This window comes from Leopardus geoffroyi, chromosome D4, assembly GCF_018350155.1.
Source record: "Leopardus geoffroyi isolate Oge1 chromosome D4, O.geoffroyi_Oge1_pat1.0, whole genome shotgun sequence".
Lineage (NCBI taxonomy): Eukaryota > Metazoa > Chordata > Mammalia > Carnivora > Felidae > Leopardus > Leopardus geoffroyi.
The window spans coordinates 33,991,813-34,008,009 of NC_059342.1; the positions used below are offsets into that span (position 1 = coordinate 33,991,813).

Consider the following 16,197-nt stretch of genomic DNA (forward strand, 5'->3'; position numbering starts at 1 on the left):
CTACCAGTTTCTGCTGCCCAGCCTTGCTGACCACCTGGGTGCCTAGCACATTCAGGCTGCTGCCCAGGTACTCATCAGCCCTTCTTTCAATCAGTCATGGTCTTAAAGATCTGTGACATTTAATTGGCTCTAATGCACCAAAATTACCTATTCTGACCATCTTAGTTCCTAACATAATATCTCCAGCTGTTACATAGGTGCTTCCTTATTATTTTTCTAATCCAGCTAGAAAATGTTAAGGGAATCCTTATTCAAATTAACTGGACCAAAATTAAAAGGCCTATAATCATGTGGGAAAAATACTGGACCAACAGAAGGTTTGAGTCCAGCAAGAGTCTATGGGAAAGTTGATGACCTCCTTGGGCCTCATTTCATTTTCTAATTCCTGAAAATAAAGAGACAGTGGAAATGGGAAGGGGAGAGACAGAGAGGAATAGGGCAGAGAGGGAGAGAGAGAAAAGAGAGAGGAGAGAGGGAAGGGGGAGTTGTCTGGGAAGCTTGAGATGTCCCTTTTAGGTATATGATTCACTGTGAATGAATCATCTTCCTGGAGTTTTGGGGTTTAAGAAGAAGTCTATTAACCCTAATAATTACTAAATTACAGGACGATGTAAAAAAAATATTCAAGATAGGATGAAATGGGATTAAAGAGTACAAGTTTCTCCTACCACAGAAGTGGATGTTTCAGAAAAAGAATCAGGTAGCAGTTACAAAACAAATCACAAAGACTTTTCCTCCACTTTTTAAAAACCCATTTCATATGCCAACAAAAACCTGCTCTGTATTTTAGGCAGGCTTGGGGGTTTTTCTCCTTAGGAGGAAAATTTACTATGGACTTAGCCAGGCTGACAAGAGTGGAGAGAAGAGCTCCATGCGTCCAGTAAATAAGGTTCACTGATGTAGAACCTAGCGCTGGGATAAATGAAGTGATGCATCATTTGTTGCTTCTCTCATCCTGAGGTGGAGTCTGTTTCACTATCCTTTGAATCTGGGCTGGCTTCTGCCTTGCTTTGAGCAAGAGAATGTTGTGAAAGTAATTGTGCGTGACTTACAAAACTTGGCCTCAACAGGCCATGTAAGATTCTCCTTTGATCCCCAGATCCCCTGAGACCACAAGACCTGGATGCAAGGCCATGTTGGGGGGTGGGAGAGACTAGCTTTCCTAAGGGCTTCCAGCTTCCTGTGAAAGAGAGCTCAGGAGAGACCAGCAGAAGATGTCGCGATGGCCCCAAGTCAGCCCACAGAACCATGATAAATAACAGACTGTGGTGGTTTTAAGCCAGTAAGTTTGGGTTAGTATTTGTAAGCAGTGGTGGTTAAACTGATAGCTATACCTTCCATTTCAGAAAGGTCACCAATTCCTAAGGCATACAGATGCACCCGAAATATGATTATACATTTTTTTTTTAAGATTCAATGCTCAAAACCAGGTCAAACTTAGACAAATGAAGAAAACTAGATAAATGGAAAAGAAACTCTTTCTCAAAAAATCATAACTCTCAAAATCCTTTCAAGTGTTAAAAGGAATTTGAGCAAATAGCTGTTTAACCTTTATCATCAGAATGGAAGAGATCCAGTTTAACCCTATCGCATCTCATCTAGTCTATTTAGATATATCGCAAACAATAGATGCTACAAGCACCACTGTGGACCAATAAAGTCTTAACCACTGACCCTCTCTTGGTGGACTGAAAGGTGGAGAAGGATTTTTTGGGCTGTGGGAGAGGTATGGAGGGAGGTGGGATGGGAAATGAGAGAAAAAGAGAGAGAGACTGATCATGCTCCTTGGGAAGAAGGAGTACAAAAATAAATTAAATAAATAAATAAACAAATAAATAAATAAAATTATTTAATTTTTTTCACAAAAAATTATATTCAGGAAAATATTTGATTTAAAAATAGAGCATGCTGTCACAGAAATACATACCCTTGAAAATCAAAGAGCAAGGGATTTTAGGTTTGGGCAGGGAGTCTAGCATCATGTCTCACTTCTCCATCCATCTAATCTTTTATCTTTGGCTTCCACTAGATGCTATAAAAGGGGACAGCCACTAAATAATATGCCACTTAACGGCATTCCTAGGACTTATTGTTTAAACTGCCAGAATGCTGGATATTCATACCAAGCATGAATATGAAGCAATGTGCCTGATACCCTAGCAAAAAAAAACCCCAGCACTTGTCAACCCCAAAGACCAGGGCCCTTAGAAGTAGCCACCTTGGGAGGCTGAAGATTTATTACTCATGCATTAATTTGCTACCATGGTGCAAAAGTATTTTTGGAACTCCTTTTTGGCAGTAGAGTTAAGAGCCTATCACCCGTTCTTTTGAATTCTCTAATGGTGGCACATCTTCATCGTTGAAAGTGGGTTTATTTATTTGTTTATTTACTATTTTAAGTGTCAGGAGACATCTAGAGCCAAGTCTGTGGTTTGTATGGTTGGTGATCAAGGTAGGGGATATTGTTGGCTGATTTTTCAAGTAATGAGCCTAGTTCAATGTATGCTTTAAAAAGTGATTCTCAAGGTTAAGTCTCATAAAGAAGTTCTCCTTGTTTAAAATGAGGATGAGGGCACCTGGGTGGCTCAGTCGGTGGAGCGTTTGACTTTAGCTCAGGTCATGATCTCACAGTTTGTGGGATGGAGCCCCACGTCAGGCTCTGTGCCGACCACTTGCTCAGAGCCTGGAGCCTGCTTCAGATTCTGTGTCTCCTTCTCTCTCTGCACCCCCCCCCGCCCCCGCCTCCGCTCACACTCTGTCTCACTCTGTTTCTCAAAAATAAATAAATGTAAAAAAAAAAATAAATAAAATGAGGATGCCATTCAAAGACCATTTTTCCAGCTTTAAAACTTTGAGGCGAGCTATCATTTAGATACATACATTCTGCATAATCAAAAATCAGTGTCATTGCCCTGTAGCAATGGTTCTCATGCAGGTATGAATTTCCCCCCAAGGGGACATTTGTCAACGTCTGAAGACATTTTTGATTGTCACAATTCTTGGGGCGTGCTACTGGCATCTGGTGGGCAGAGACCAGGGATCCTCATAAGCATCCTTTAAATCACAGGACAGTCTCCCACAACAAAAATTATATGACCCAAATATCAATAGCATTGAGTTTGAAAAATCTTGTCTCATAGTAACAATCTATTCTAACAAGATTTTTAAAGTGCAATGAAATAATTACTATAATAATTGACTGTTTTTTAAAGTATTAAATTTAAAGTGTTAAATGGTTATCACTCACCTAGGTTAATGTATGTATATATACATGCATATGTTTTTTACTCTTCTATGTTACAAATTACATAGAAGTCAAACTCACATTTCAGAAAATATGATAGTGCTCTTTGTTGTTTGATAGTAAGAGAACCTTAAATAAGAGAATTTAAATGAGCACATACTTTATGTGGGGTAAAACACAATGATGAAAACATCAATTACTACAAACATTTATTGACTTCTTTCTATGTGGCAAATACCTGGCTAATTATCACTTTTCATATATCATATTAATCTTTATACACAATGCTATGAGGGACATACTATTAGTCCCACTTACAGGTCAGGAAATTGAGGCTTAGAAAGGATAAATAAATTGTCCAAGGTCACACATAGCGAATAGGGCAGTTGGGATTTGATTTCTAGTAAGTAATCTAGTAAGCTGATTTCAAGTGATTTTCAAGTCTTCCATTTAATGCCGCCCCCAAAGGGAGTTTTGGATCTGCTAAAAGCCGTATCTGTTGTGGGCTATGGGCAGTTTTGCTTTCAGTTGTAAAACATAAATTGAGCAAAATAGAAAATGGCAGTATGGTGTAGACAAAGAGGGGAGGACCTTGAATCATAAAACATGGGTTCTCACCTAGACTTTCTACTTTCTAGTTGGGTATGTGGTCTTCAGCAAGTCATTTGACTTCTAAGAGTCTCAATTTCCTTATCTGTAAAGTGAAGATGGTAATAATACACCCCTACTCTTCTTGTTGTAAAAATTAAATCAAACATAATGGAAAGATGCTCTGTAAATGGCTACTTTCCTACACAAATGTAATTTGGTTGCTATTCTTAGATATGGAAGAGTAATGGAAAGGAGATAGTTTCTCCGTTGCCCTTGCAGGGATTTTCATGATATACCCCTGACATATGACATTGAAGTTAGTTGTTACTTATAATATTGGTCTCACCTCTCCTCTATTGCCTTTGTATCTATGTCTTTTCAAACAAATTTTTCATTTCATCAGGCAGTCAGAATACTGCCCCCAGGGCTCCAAACACCTTCAGACTGAGTTTTACATTTTACACCTACTGGGGCCATTATGCAACTCCTCTTAATATTTTCTTTGGGTTCAATTACTTTTAAACTATTTCATTGAAAGTAAGATATTTTTCTCTTATGGGATTGTGCCATCAAACTATTGAAGATCTGACCTCCTGATTTGTGTCACCATGTTGTTTAATAAATTAAGAGTTTGTTCTTTATGCACAATTATTGGTATATAAGAACAGAAATTACACAGTAGTTTCCATGTGGTATAATTACTTCTCCTCACCTTACAATGTTTCCATAAATAAGAACATATTTTGTATATTCCACCCATTTTCTTATCCAGAGATGCTGGTATTTTAATAATCCAGTCTTTCATCTACAGAAGGCCAGCTTCTCTTATTACTTAATTTATACATGAAAATGAATCCCAGGTTTAAGGAAAATATGGGTCTATGGTTCACACTTGTCAGCATCTCAAAACTATCACATACTTTGGCAATACTTGTGGTCTTTGATCTAAAGAGATATTTGAATGGAACACTGGGGGAAATAAAGGAGGGAATTGAGAATGAATGGTTAACATGCATTAAACAGTTTTCCACAGCACTCTTAGCTCCTCTGGCTCACAAGGTCTTTTATTGTTATGCTTATATGTGACACTTTCCAAATCCTTTTTACCTTGAAAAGGCTATTATTGTCAATATTGGATTGACATTAGAAGTAAATGGCTATGTTATAAATATAACCTAAGTAGTTTCTTGGTTGTGCTTTCACCTATAAAGTCAAAAAGTATTATAAAGATTAGATCTCATGAATCTTTCTAATTTCACATTGTCATTTGATTTTTATCAGGCCACTCTAGTAGTCCATTGATGCTTCTGGTACGTTATTGATCTATATCTAGTCCTCAGTTCCTATTCCTTCCAGTTTTAAAGACTGGTCTGATTCTATGATGTACAAGATTTAAATTATCCTTAGTTGGTCTATTTGACTCTTCTTGAAATCTTTTCATTTAGAAGACAAATTTAGGGGGTCTTGGTCTATCCCTCCTTCATATTTATTCACAAATACATTTCTTCTATGAAGATTAAGTATTCCCTTGGTCCTAAAAGGGGTTAACATGACTCAGAGTATCATGGGTCAAGGGTTTATAACTGACTCTCTGAAATTATGGCTTCATCCCAATTTATTCATTCTTAACAAGATGCAAATTAAAATCAGTTGTCATATCCTTTTGGTACTAGTAAAGTATAAACCACAAATTCTATAAAACACATAAAGAACAAAGCTCAAAAGAGGAGAAAAGGGAACAAAACTTCTTTGTTTTCTAAGAAGAGTGAAACAATATGAGGAAATGTAACAAATGACCTCTATGAAAATCTAAGATTAATAAATAGGTTGGAAGATCTGCTCCTCAGTTTCTTTCAAAATCAAATTTTGGGGCACGTGGGTGGCTCAGTTGGTTAAGCGTCCAAGTCCTGATTTTGGCTCAGGTCATGATCTCATAGTTTGTGGGTTTGATCCCCACATCAGGCTCCATGCTGACAGTGTGGAGCCTGCTTGGGATTCTCTCTTTCTCTCCTTCTCTCTCTGCCCCTTCCTCCCCTACCCCAGTGAGTGTGCTCTCTCTCTCTCTCTCTCTGTCAAAATAAATAACTAAACATTAAAAAAATAAAATTTCATAAGTAAAGAGATTGCATATCTCTGTTCATGTACTACATGTAGAGTTAATGGTAAGTATCCATCTGACAACCATTTAGTCAGCAAACATATATTAAGGAGATAAGTGTAAGGAACTAAGGTAGTCTCTGCAACAAGAAAAGTCAGAACCAGATACTATGATGAATAAATAGGTCAAGGGCTTTGAGATAGGGCCTAAATTTACAACCTCCCTGTGCGTAATGCTTCTCACAAATAAAACACATTCTGTGTGTGTGTGTGTGTGTGTGTAGATTAAATGAGAAATTCCTTAAGTGCTTAGTGATACTTGGAAACAGTGATAGGTCAATAATGGGTAGCTACTATGATTAGTCTAAAATGAGTAAGGGATACAGGAGTGTCACAAACTAGAAATTACCTTTAATACATAAAGAGTGAAATAAAGGCTAGAATATGGCAATGTGGCTCATTCTGACCAGGTCATCAGGGTAGGCTGAAAAAGTGAAATGCCCTTCAAGGAGGTGGCCAAATGAGAAGGTAGAGACCACCAAGTGATTTAAGGGCTGGTCGATAGGAACAGGCAACCTTGGGCACACAGTAGCTATGCTATGACTAGTCGCATGTGCTCAGGCAAGTAAGTTGGTCTTCCTTAGAGACCACAAGTTGGTCTCTGTTTCCTCTTGTGTAGAATGGGAAAATAAGGTTCCTAACTCTGAGAATGACTGGCAGGAAATAGCAATAACACATGTGAAACACAGAACAGGGTCTCTCCAGTTGAGAAGAAAGATTATTTGTTGTCCATTAAGGGTTCAATATGTTTATTATTATGGCTAAAAACAGGGATCTATATCTATGTTTAATCATGGAATGGAGAGCATGTGAAAAAGAACATGAAAGAGTTGTAGGAAAAGGGACTTAGAAGTAGGTATGAGAAAGATAAAGGCAATTTAAAATAATTAAATTCTCATAAAAATACCACAACATAAAGAGATAAAAGTATAGTCATGTTAAAAACCAAAAAATAGTCCAGCCATGAAATGATCTTAATGCTTCTGTAAAAACTTGTAAAACACCACATGGAATTCAATTAACTTCAGAAAGCAATTATTGAGCACTACTATGATGTAAGAGGTGGGTACAAATGTTCATAAGCCATCGCCCATGCCCTCTGGGATTTCAAGGCATATATGATCCGTACACAGATAGCTAAATTTGCTAAGTATGAACCTATTTTATGAGAGTTCAGAGAACAGATTGTTTAATTCTTTCTGTGGGAAGAGGAATGAGGAATGAGCTTAAAAGGGTTTTCCAGAGTTTCAAGTCAGATGTTTATAATATGAAGTAATCCCTGTAAATGGATGAGTTGAGCTGTGTGTAAAACAATAGGGACAGGGAAGGTTTAGAAAACTGGATAGTGCATTCCACTTAAATTAAAAATTTAAGTTTAAATTAAAAAAAAAATTACCACAGATGTCAACAAAATCATCTGAGGCCAGTTTGCAACCTTTGCAATGCAGGGCATGTGCTACTTGAGGTGGATTATGAAACAAGGTTGAACATCGTCAGGTAGAGAGAGGAACAGGTAAATTTCTAGAGTGGATAAATATCACTTACCAAGAGCCAGAGATGAAAGTACTTGGAATGTGTAGCTAGTGGTAGGTGGCTAAGAGAATGAACAATGAGGCATGAGGGAGACATCAGCCTAGATTATAAAGGGGCAGGAACATAATGCTAAACTCAAATTTTACCTTGAAGGCATCAAGAACCACCATATTAATTTCTATGTATCCTTAACAGTATCCTTTTAAGAATTCAATGGTTTTTCAGGTAGTCAAGAACAGGTATTTCTTTTTTTTTTTTTTTTTAATTTTTTTTTTTTCCAACGTTTATTTATTTTTGGGACAGAGAGAGACAGAGCATGAACGGGGGAGGGGCAGAGAGAGAGGGAGACACAGAATCGGAAACAGGCTCCAGGCTCTGAGCCATCAGCCCAGAGCCCGACGCGGGGCTCGAACTCACGGACCGCGAGATCGTGACCTGGCTGAAGTCGGACGCTTAACCGACTGCGCCACCCAGGCGCCCCAAGAACAGGTATTTCTTATAATAAATGATTTTAACTCATAGTAAATGAGAACATGTTCTCTCCACTGGGGAAAATTGGCTGTAATTACCATGGTGGAAAATATATAAATTTTTAAAAACCTATTTGATTAAATATTATATATTTATAAACATCTGGCTACTCATGGCTCAAGTCATATAGATTATTTTTAAGTTAATGCTGATTATTTTCTCTTGAGTTGTAAATATACATATAGATTTAAACTTACTCAGTAATATACCAATAATTTAAAATTATTTCATACTTCTGCATACTATAAACTGTCCTAAATGTTTTATCATTTCATATCATTTCATTTAACCTTAATTAAATTCTTGATGTTATGGAGAGTGTTAACCCATTTACAGGTGAAGAAATAGAGGCTAGCAGATAAGAATAAGTTGCTCAAAGGCACAGAGCCCGTCAGTGAACAATCCAGCATTTTACCCGGGCAGTCTCTCTCCAGAGTGTGCCCTCCTAATGTTGAGTTTCTATGCTCTGTATGAATTGACTGATGACTAGAGCTGGTCTTTCTGTGCTTGTGGCACCATTCTTCTAGGCATGAGGTGGACCCTATCCTTCTTGACCTTCCAAGGCCTTATCTATGGTTACCACACTGGGCTATCCTCCTCTTTCTTACTATTGACTGTTAGAATTCCTCTTATTCATAATAGCTCTTTTTAGTCCTGGCACATTGATTACTAGACAGAACTACTGGATAAATATGAATCTTCTCTCTTTCTGTCCTTTCCCCCCCTTTTTTTGTCTACTACCAGACTTCATTTAAAACCCCCTCCATTTTCATTGCATCTGTTTGGCAGAAGGCTTGGGTTTGAGTTTGTCACTACTCCTTCATTACAGAGAAAAAAATGTCAAATCCATCAGGAGAGAAATCTCAACATGAAATTCAGTATTTACATTCCAGAGTATTTGTGTGATTATTTACAACATGATCATGTAAATCAATATCCCTCTGTAATCAATATCTGTAATCAATATCCCTCTGTGACTTGTCTGTTGTGGCTTTCTGCAAAGTTCCTTCCTGCTTAGAGATGATTTATAAACTAGCATTTCTTGGGTCCCACATAAGCAGTTGTTGTCTGTAGTAATTTTTCTCTGCTACTCCATCAGAAGAACTGTGCTCTCAAGTTTAAACATACACTGTATCCAAGTCAAGAATTCATGATGCTTTGCAACTATAACAGTGTGCAACATGGCCTTTCCTAAATAAAGAGGCCAAGATTTCTCACAGACTTATAAGACAACCCATGGGTGAACAAAGATCATTTCTCAGAGCTTTAGTTCATGCTGCATCTTTCCCTCATTATTTCAAAGCTGCTAATAAATTTCTTTCACCAATATACCTATTTTTCTGTTTTGTACAAAGCTTCTCCAGAGCCTCAGGCACAGCACTTTCAAATGTCAACAGCTATTAGCTCAGCACATTCATCTTTGTTTTCTTATTCCTCTGGAGTTGTTTGTATCTTTCAGGGGTGAGTCCAGGTGACTTAACATAACATAGGTGTGTGTGTGTGTGTGTATGGAGGGGTGTATGTATTTTCTCAAAATAAAGCATTATAGCTATCCATCTTATCTCTCCTACTTGCCTGCAAACCTTTTTGGATCCAACTGAGTATCCAACATAAAGCATTATACCTTGGTTATGATCAACAGAAGATAAATTGCATTTTTAAATAATCAATCAACCAAATTTCTCCTTTAATTTACAGAAATTGAAAGCATGTTTTGAGAGAGGGAAAATGCTATATTTCAAACTGTAATGCAAATACAATGTTTTGTGAAAACTTCCAAGTTTGCTTTCCCTAAATTTTATTCCTATTATGTGTGTGTATGTGTGTGTGTATATATATACATATATACATATATATACACATATACATATATACATATATACACACACATGTATATGTATATATATGTATACGTGTGTGTGTGTGTGTGTGTGTGTGTGTGTGTGTGCTTGTGTATACATCTGTGTGTGTGTGTGTATATATTTGCATGAATTGTATTTTTGCCATTAGGCATATGAGAGCAATTTTCTTCAGTGAGCCCAAACTTTCTGTTTCCCTATCCTGTGGCCAAAATCCATCAGGAAACATTTCATACATGATCTTTAAAATCAAGTCGAGCTGGTGCCAAGCAGATGCACCATGTCACCAGGCACAATGGCTCTTTGAGGTCTACAAAGAAGTATGTATAACAGAGTATAGAGACTGGTCACACTAGTGCCTGCTGAAACCAACAGGCAGGAAAACCAGAAGTCTGCTGTCGTGAGGCAAAAGCATCTGCTCAAGTTAATACAAATATTTTGTAGTGTTTCAGAATCATGCCAAACACTGCAACATGGTGTCAGGTCCAGAGGAGCCAGTAGTAGATTATGAGACATGAGTGGGACTCTGTCTGGCTTCCTGGCTGCAGTGCTTGGACCAAACCCTGTAGCCTCTCTTCTACGCTCTTCTCTTGATCCGACATACTGGTAATGACATCCAACACAACAAACCATGGGAGAGTGCTTTGGAATTTGTAAAATGCTCTATAAACATAACGTGGTGTTATTAGTTTTTGTTGGGGAAAAATTGCTGGGAAAGAGAAAAACAACTTCATCTTGTTCAAAACCTGCTAGGCCACTGTGTAACATTGACCACGGTATCATGGGTTAGGTGAATTTTATTGCGGTTATTCTGTTCTAGGTATTGTCCCCATGTTGTGTAAAAACAGATGTCACTTATAAGATCTAGTTACTGTATTATACTTAAATATAATAGTATATTTACTGTCAGCCAGAGCCCGACGCAGGGCTCGAACTCACGGACCGCGAGATCGTGACCTGAGCCGAAGTCAGACGCCCAACCGACTGAGCCACCCAGGCGCCCCCTTTTTTTTTTTCCAAGTCAAGAGAGTATGCCCAGAATTATGATTTGTGTTTTTTTTTAATTTTTTTTAACGTTTATTTATTTTTGAGACAGAGAGAGACAGAGCATGAACGGGGGAGGGGCAGAGAGAGAGGGAGACACAGAATCGGAAATAGGCTCCAGGCTCTGATGTGAAAGAGTTGTACTATTAAGTCACGACAGAAGTGGTTTATGATAGGTGCTTTCTTTCCTTTTTTATATACTTCCCATTGCAATTTTACTTGTCTGTGCAAAGAGCCATATTCTCTCATATTTGAATCACCCAGATTACAAAGAATTATTATAGATTATATAGTAGTATTATGGATTTTATATAGTAATATGTAGTTGGGGTGCCTGGGTGGCTCAGTCAGTTAAGCATCTGACTCTTGGTTTCAGCTCAGGTCATGATCTCAGGGTTTGTGAGTTCAAGGCCCACATCAGGCTTCACACTGACAGCATGAAGCCTGATTAGGATTCTCTCTCTCCCTCTCTTCCTGCCCCTCCCTCTTCTATAAAAATAGTTAAATTTTTTTTTAATTTAAATTTTTTTAACGTTTATTTATTTTTGAGACAGGGAGAGACAGAGCATGAACGGGGAGGGTCAGAGAGAGGGAGACACAGAATCTGAAGTAGGCTCCAGGATCCGAGCTGTCAGCACAGAGTTCGACGCAGGGCTAGAACTCATGGACCGCGAGATCATGGCCTGAGGTGAAGTCGGCTGCCCAACCGACCGAGCCACCCAGGAGCCCCAAAATAATTAAAATTAAAAAAAAATCATTTAAATGTAAAAACACATATATAGTAGAAGATAAGTGGTGATACAGAGAATGTTAGAATTAAGTAAAAAATAATAATAAAGTATACAAAATTTCAAAAGAAATACACACTCATTACCTCCAAGTACATAAAATAAATTCTTCCAAAAAATAGGTCTTTGTATATATTATGTTAAATAAATTTGTAAAACTCAAATTAGTATATTTTCTATATGTGACTTGATAATATGTAGAAGGTATCTTTAAGCAATAAGACACCTTAGCTAAAAGCTTTTATATTTATAGTATTATTTTGTTCAGCATTTTTTTTTCCTATAAATAGTAAAAAGGTTGTATCATCCCAGGTCACAAGAACTTGTCAAGCACTTCATCTACCTACCTACCTACCTACATTTTATTTTTTTTATTTATTTATTTAAAAAAATTTTTTTTAATGTTTTTATTTATTTTTGAGACAGAGAGAGACAGAGCATGAGCAGGGGAGGGGCAGAGAGAGAGGGAGACACAGAATCGGAAATAGGCTCCAGGCTCTGAGCCATCAGCCCAGAGCCTGACGCGGGGCTCGAACTCATGAATCGCGAGATCATGACCTGAGCCAAAGTCAGATGCTTAACCGACTGAGCCACCCAGGCGCCCCACCTACCTACATTTTAAAGAATATCCCCTCACATAGATGAAACTTGAACGATATTACAAGATTGATTCTTAATTCTTTTCTGTTTCATACAATTATTTATCTTTGCTCCAAAGAGAAAATAGCATGAATCACAGTTGCTTATTATCTCCAAAGGGTAATGTTCATCTATATCAAATTCTGTCTATTCATGTTAGCATAGGCCTCATTTGACCAAAAACAAAAGACCCCCTGTGTTATTTATAGAGACATCTACTATCCCAGAGTATCAAGAATTTGGAAAGAGAATATCCAATGAGAAACCTTTTGTTTCCTTGCAAACCTTCTGTGAGAAACACAAATGCTCTCAGTGGTTCTTACCTGCAGTGCACAACCATAGGGCCTGCATCAGGAGGGTTACAGGTTTTGACTCTGCGTAAGAAAGCTAGAAAAGGTGTAGGGTGTTCTGGAACGCCATGATCAGGCCAGGCAGTGAACTGGAATTGTCTCACTTCTCTCTTCTCACTTGACCCATTCTGTGAAGTAGGAAGACAAGGTGAGATTCTGTTTTCCTGTCCTCAGGTTGCAATGATGGGTAATAACAGGGTAGAGGTAACGTGAAAATGTGCTGTCTTAATCCCTTCCCCCTACCATATGACCTTTGGGAAGACACACTCCTTGGAGATATCAATGTCAAGCTATTTGTAAATGACAACTATTTGCTCAGGAAGATAAAAATTCTTAGGTGAGAAGCATTACATTTTTCAGGTTTAACTATCAGGAATGCTCCTGTTATTTTTACAGAAAGAACTAGTTCTTCTATTCTTCATTTGCCAACACTTCTGCTCAGAGTGAGAGTTCCATATTTACTGATAGATCGCTGGACAAGGAGAAAAGTTGCTGAGCGATAATGGAAGAATTATCTCACTGTTCACTGTTGCCAGTGGAATCAAGATTTAAGCAAAGTCATAAGATATTTGATTTCTCAAAAGACGCTTTCTTTAAATAATGGAAAGAGGAAGTGGGGGGGGGAGGCAAACCTTGTAAAGTGCAAATGTTCGAACACAATACGTGGCCAGTTCCACGGTATCGAGTAGCGTCACCTGGACCAGCCCGTGGGTTTCTGTGCCTCTACTGGGCCAATACTGGTCACACTTCACCTAGAAGAAACAAGTGACACATTCAGGGCAGATGTTCATCAATTTCTCTATTAGCTTCACTCTGAGTTGCTGTTGAAGAAAAACAGCTTTTTTGCATTTCATTTTATGTTGATCTTTTTCTGGCACGCATTCCTGTTATCCCAATATATGTAAATTACTGCTCTGATGCCAATATAAACCACATTTTTCAAACTGGTAGGAATACTAAGCAGTAACAGATTCAATTTTCCTGGAGAAAAATAAATTGCAGATTGTTGCTGAGTAAAATAAGGAAAGAGGTATTTGAAATTTTAGAGTACTTGAAAAGAAAACACAAATTTGTTCTGGGATATATATTATGGACCGCATCAGGAAGATTATGCTCAGCCATTTAAATGACATGGTGGGATAGTTAGTGTTCATCCATCAAGGCTTAAAAGGCACAAGGTATTTCATCTTGAACTATCACAATTTCCAAATACATTTGTTTAAAGAAAAGTAGAAATAATTTGTGAATCTATCAAAGCATAATAAACAACATAGCATTTTTAAAAATACAAGATAAATGGCTTCGTATCTAAAACAAATTAAATCTGTAATGTCTAGAGGGAAAAGAGCTGTGTGTTCTTTAAAAAGTCTCAGAGGGTCATACACTAGCAGTATAAAGTTTAAATAATTTAAAATTCATACATTTCAGATGAATACTCTACAATTTGTATGTGGAGTTGAACAGAAGCACATAAAAGTATTCAAGCCAATTAGTTCAACATGCAACAAAAAAAATAATGAATTCAAAGTCTGGAATGTGTTTCAACTTACTGAATGTGTACTTTGGGTATTAAAAATCATAAATGATAAACACAACACTATATTTTCTAGTAAGGTCATAGATAAGAACATGTTTACCCATTCTATCTCAGATTAAAAGAAAAGGTGGGGGTAATTCTTCACTGAAATGCATTTCTCTAGGTAAAGAAATCTAGTCCCATTTTATATTAGGAAAGCACACCTTGAAAAAGAAAGATTCAAAAGTCATAATCTCTGGATTTAAACAAAAGCAATGAGGCATTATCATCATAGACACTAGAATTTTTTGGTCCAGTGAATAGAATTGCTAGATAATTATTTGCTTTTATGTTGAATATAAATATTAGTAGCATTCTGTGAATAATATTGTAATTTTTTGTTTCACAGATGCAGCATCTGTTGCTCAAAGGACTCAGGCTCCTTCTATCTAGATACTGGACCTTCTAAAAAGGCAGAAGTTTTATTCTCTATCAAATTACCTAGCCAACAAAAAGGGGGAAAACCCCACTTTAATGTACAGTTACATGGTAAGGTCGAGATTGATTTCACAAGGCTTGACTCCTGTGTCTTTATTTCAATGGTGAGATCACACAAACATTACATATTTTATTAAAAACAAACAAACAAAAACAAGCAAGAGTGGTTCACACTAAGATGGGCAATTTATGTCTTAATAGGATTTTTAAAAGATACTTACAAGTTTCCTAGGTACATACTATATTCTTCTATGTTTATATTTCTATTATTTGTTCTAACTTAAGAACAACAACACAAGGGAAAGACACTTCTTTATGGAGAATATTGATGTAGCATGACCCCAACTGAGTACCTCCGTATGTTCTCTGACCGTCCATTAAAACCTAAGTTGTATGTGGAGGAATTCGCAAAGGATACTACCTGAATAGAGCCAACACTATCTACTTAAGTAGCCAGGATTCAGATGGAAAAGAAAAATCACAAACATTAAGCCAAAGGCTCTGTTTTAAACCATAAAATAGATGTCAAGTTGATGTCTCCCTACAACGGGCAAAGTAACTTTGGAGACCTCATACTGCAACACTGGAGAGGATGCCAGCAATGTGTTGAGTTAAAAAATGAAGAGAGAAACTCATTATTTAACAGTTTCAGTGGGATGGCAACCCTTTCAAATCAAAACCAACAAGTCAAATCCCACAAAGACAAATATCGCTATGACAGACACAAAAACAAGAGGTTAATACAATGAAATGATCTATAAAGTCAGTGCAATGCACTAAACCAAATTCAATGCAATTGTATTTCAAAGCTGGGAACTGATTACCATCAGACCTTTTGGTGAGATAAGACAAAGGGAATGAAGGAAATAACCAAGAGCCAGCTTTTATGTGACCTCTGGAAAAATTGTTCCGTTATTTACTGATTTTCCATCTACAGCTCCACTCTATCCCTAAGACACAGGAAAAACTGAACTTACAACTAATTATTCTCATACTTCCAGTAATAAGTTTAAAACTGCAACTATCACTGACTTAGACTCTGACTCTTTTAGAAAAAAAGAATACCAGAAGACATTACTATAAGGAGTGAATGTTATGAACATTTTTAGCTAAAAGAAGGAAAGAAAACTTTTGTATTCATTTTAAATAACGTCCTTGAATCTTACTCTCTAAAATGTTTCAAACTCAACGGCAGAAAAATGGAGCAATTTTTAAAAAGCAAATATATTTAAACATTGCTGTTTTCTCTCAAGAAATATTTCACAAAGGCAGTTTATAAAAAAGTAAATATTTTAGTGTATGTACACATGCATACATATGGTCTCAGCAGCAGGATTAAAGCCTCTCAGAACAGCTACAGCAATACACTGTCCCCTTCATTAGTAAGAACTTGGCACTCTTTTCTCCCCCATATTTTCTGAGTGGTCTTCACGGTTTCAGCTGATTT

The 16,197-nt window shown here is 37.1% G+C and overlaps 1 protein-coding gene across 48 annotated transcripts in view; it reads right to left on the reverse strand.

Annotated features, from left to right (window-relative positions):
* Window positions 1-16,197, reverse strand: part of PTPRD (protein tyrosine phosphatase receptor type D) — a 2,239,943-nt gene that overhangs the window by 38,422 nt on the left and 2,185,324 nt on the right. For all 48 annotated transcript variants that reach the window (XM_045470157.1, XM_045470168.1, XM_045470171.1 and 45 more), the window contains 2 exons: window positions 13,369-13,488; window positions 12,710-12,864 (listed from right to left, as the gene is read on the reverse strand). In XM_045470157.1, coding sequence (XP_045326113.1) covers window positions 12,710-12,864; window positions 13,369-13,488 — 275 coding nt within the window. The remainder of the gene's footprint in view (window positions 1-12,709; window positions 12,865-13,368; window positions 13,489-16,197) is intronic.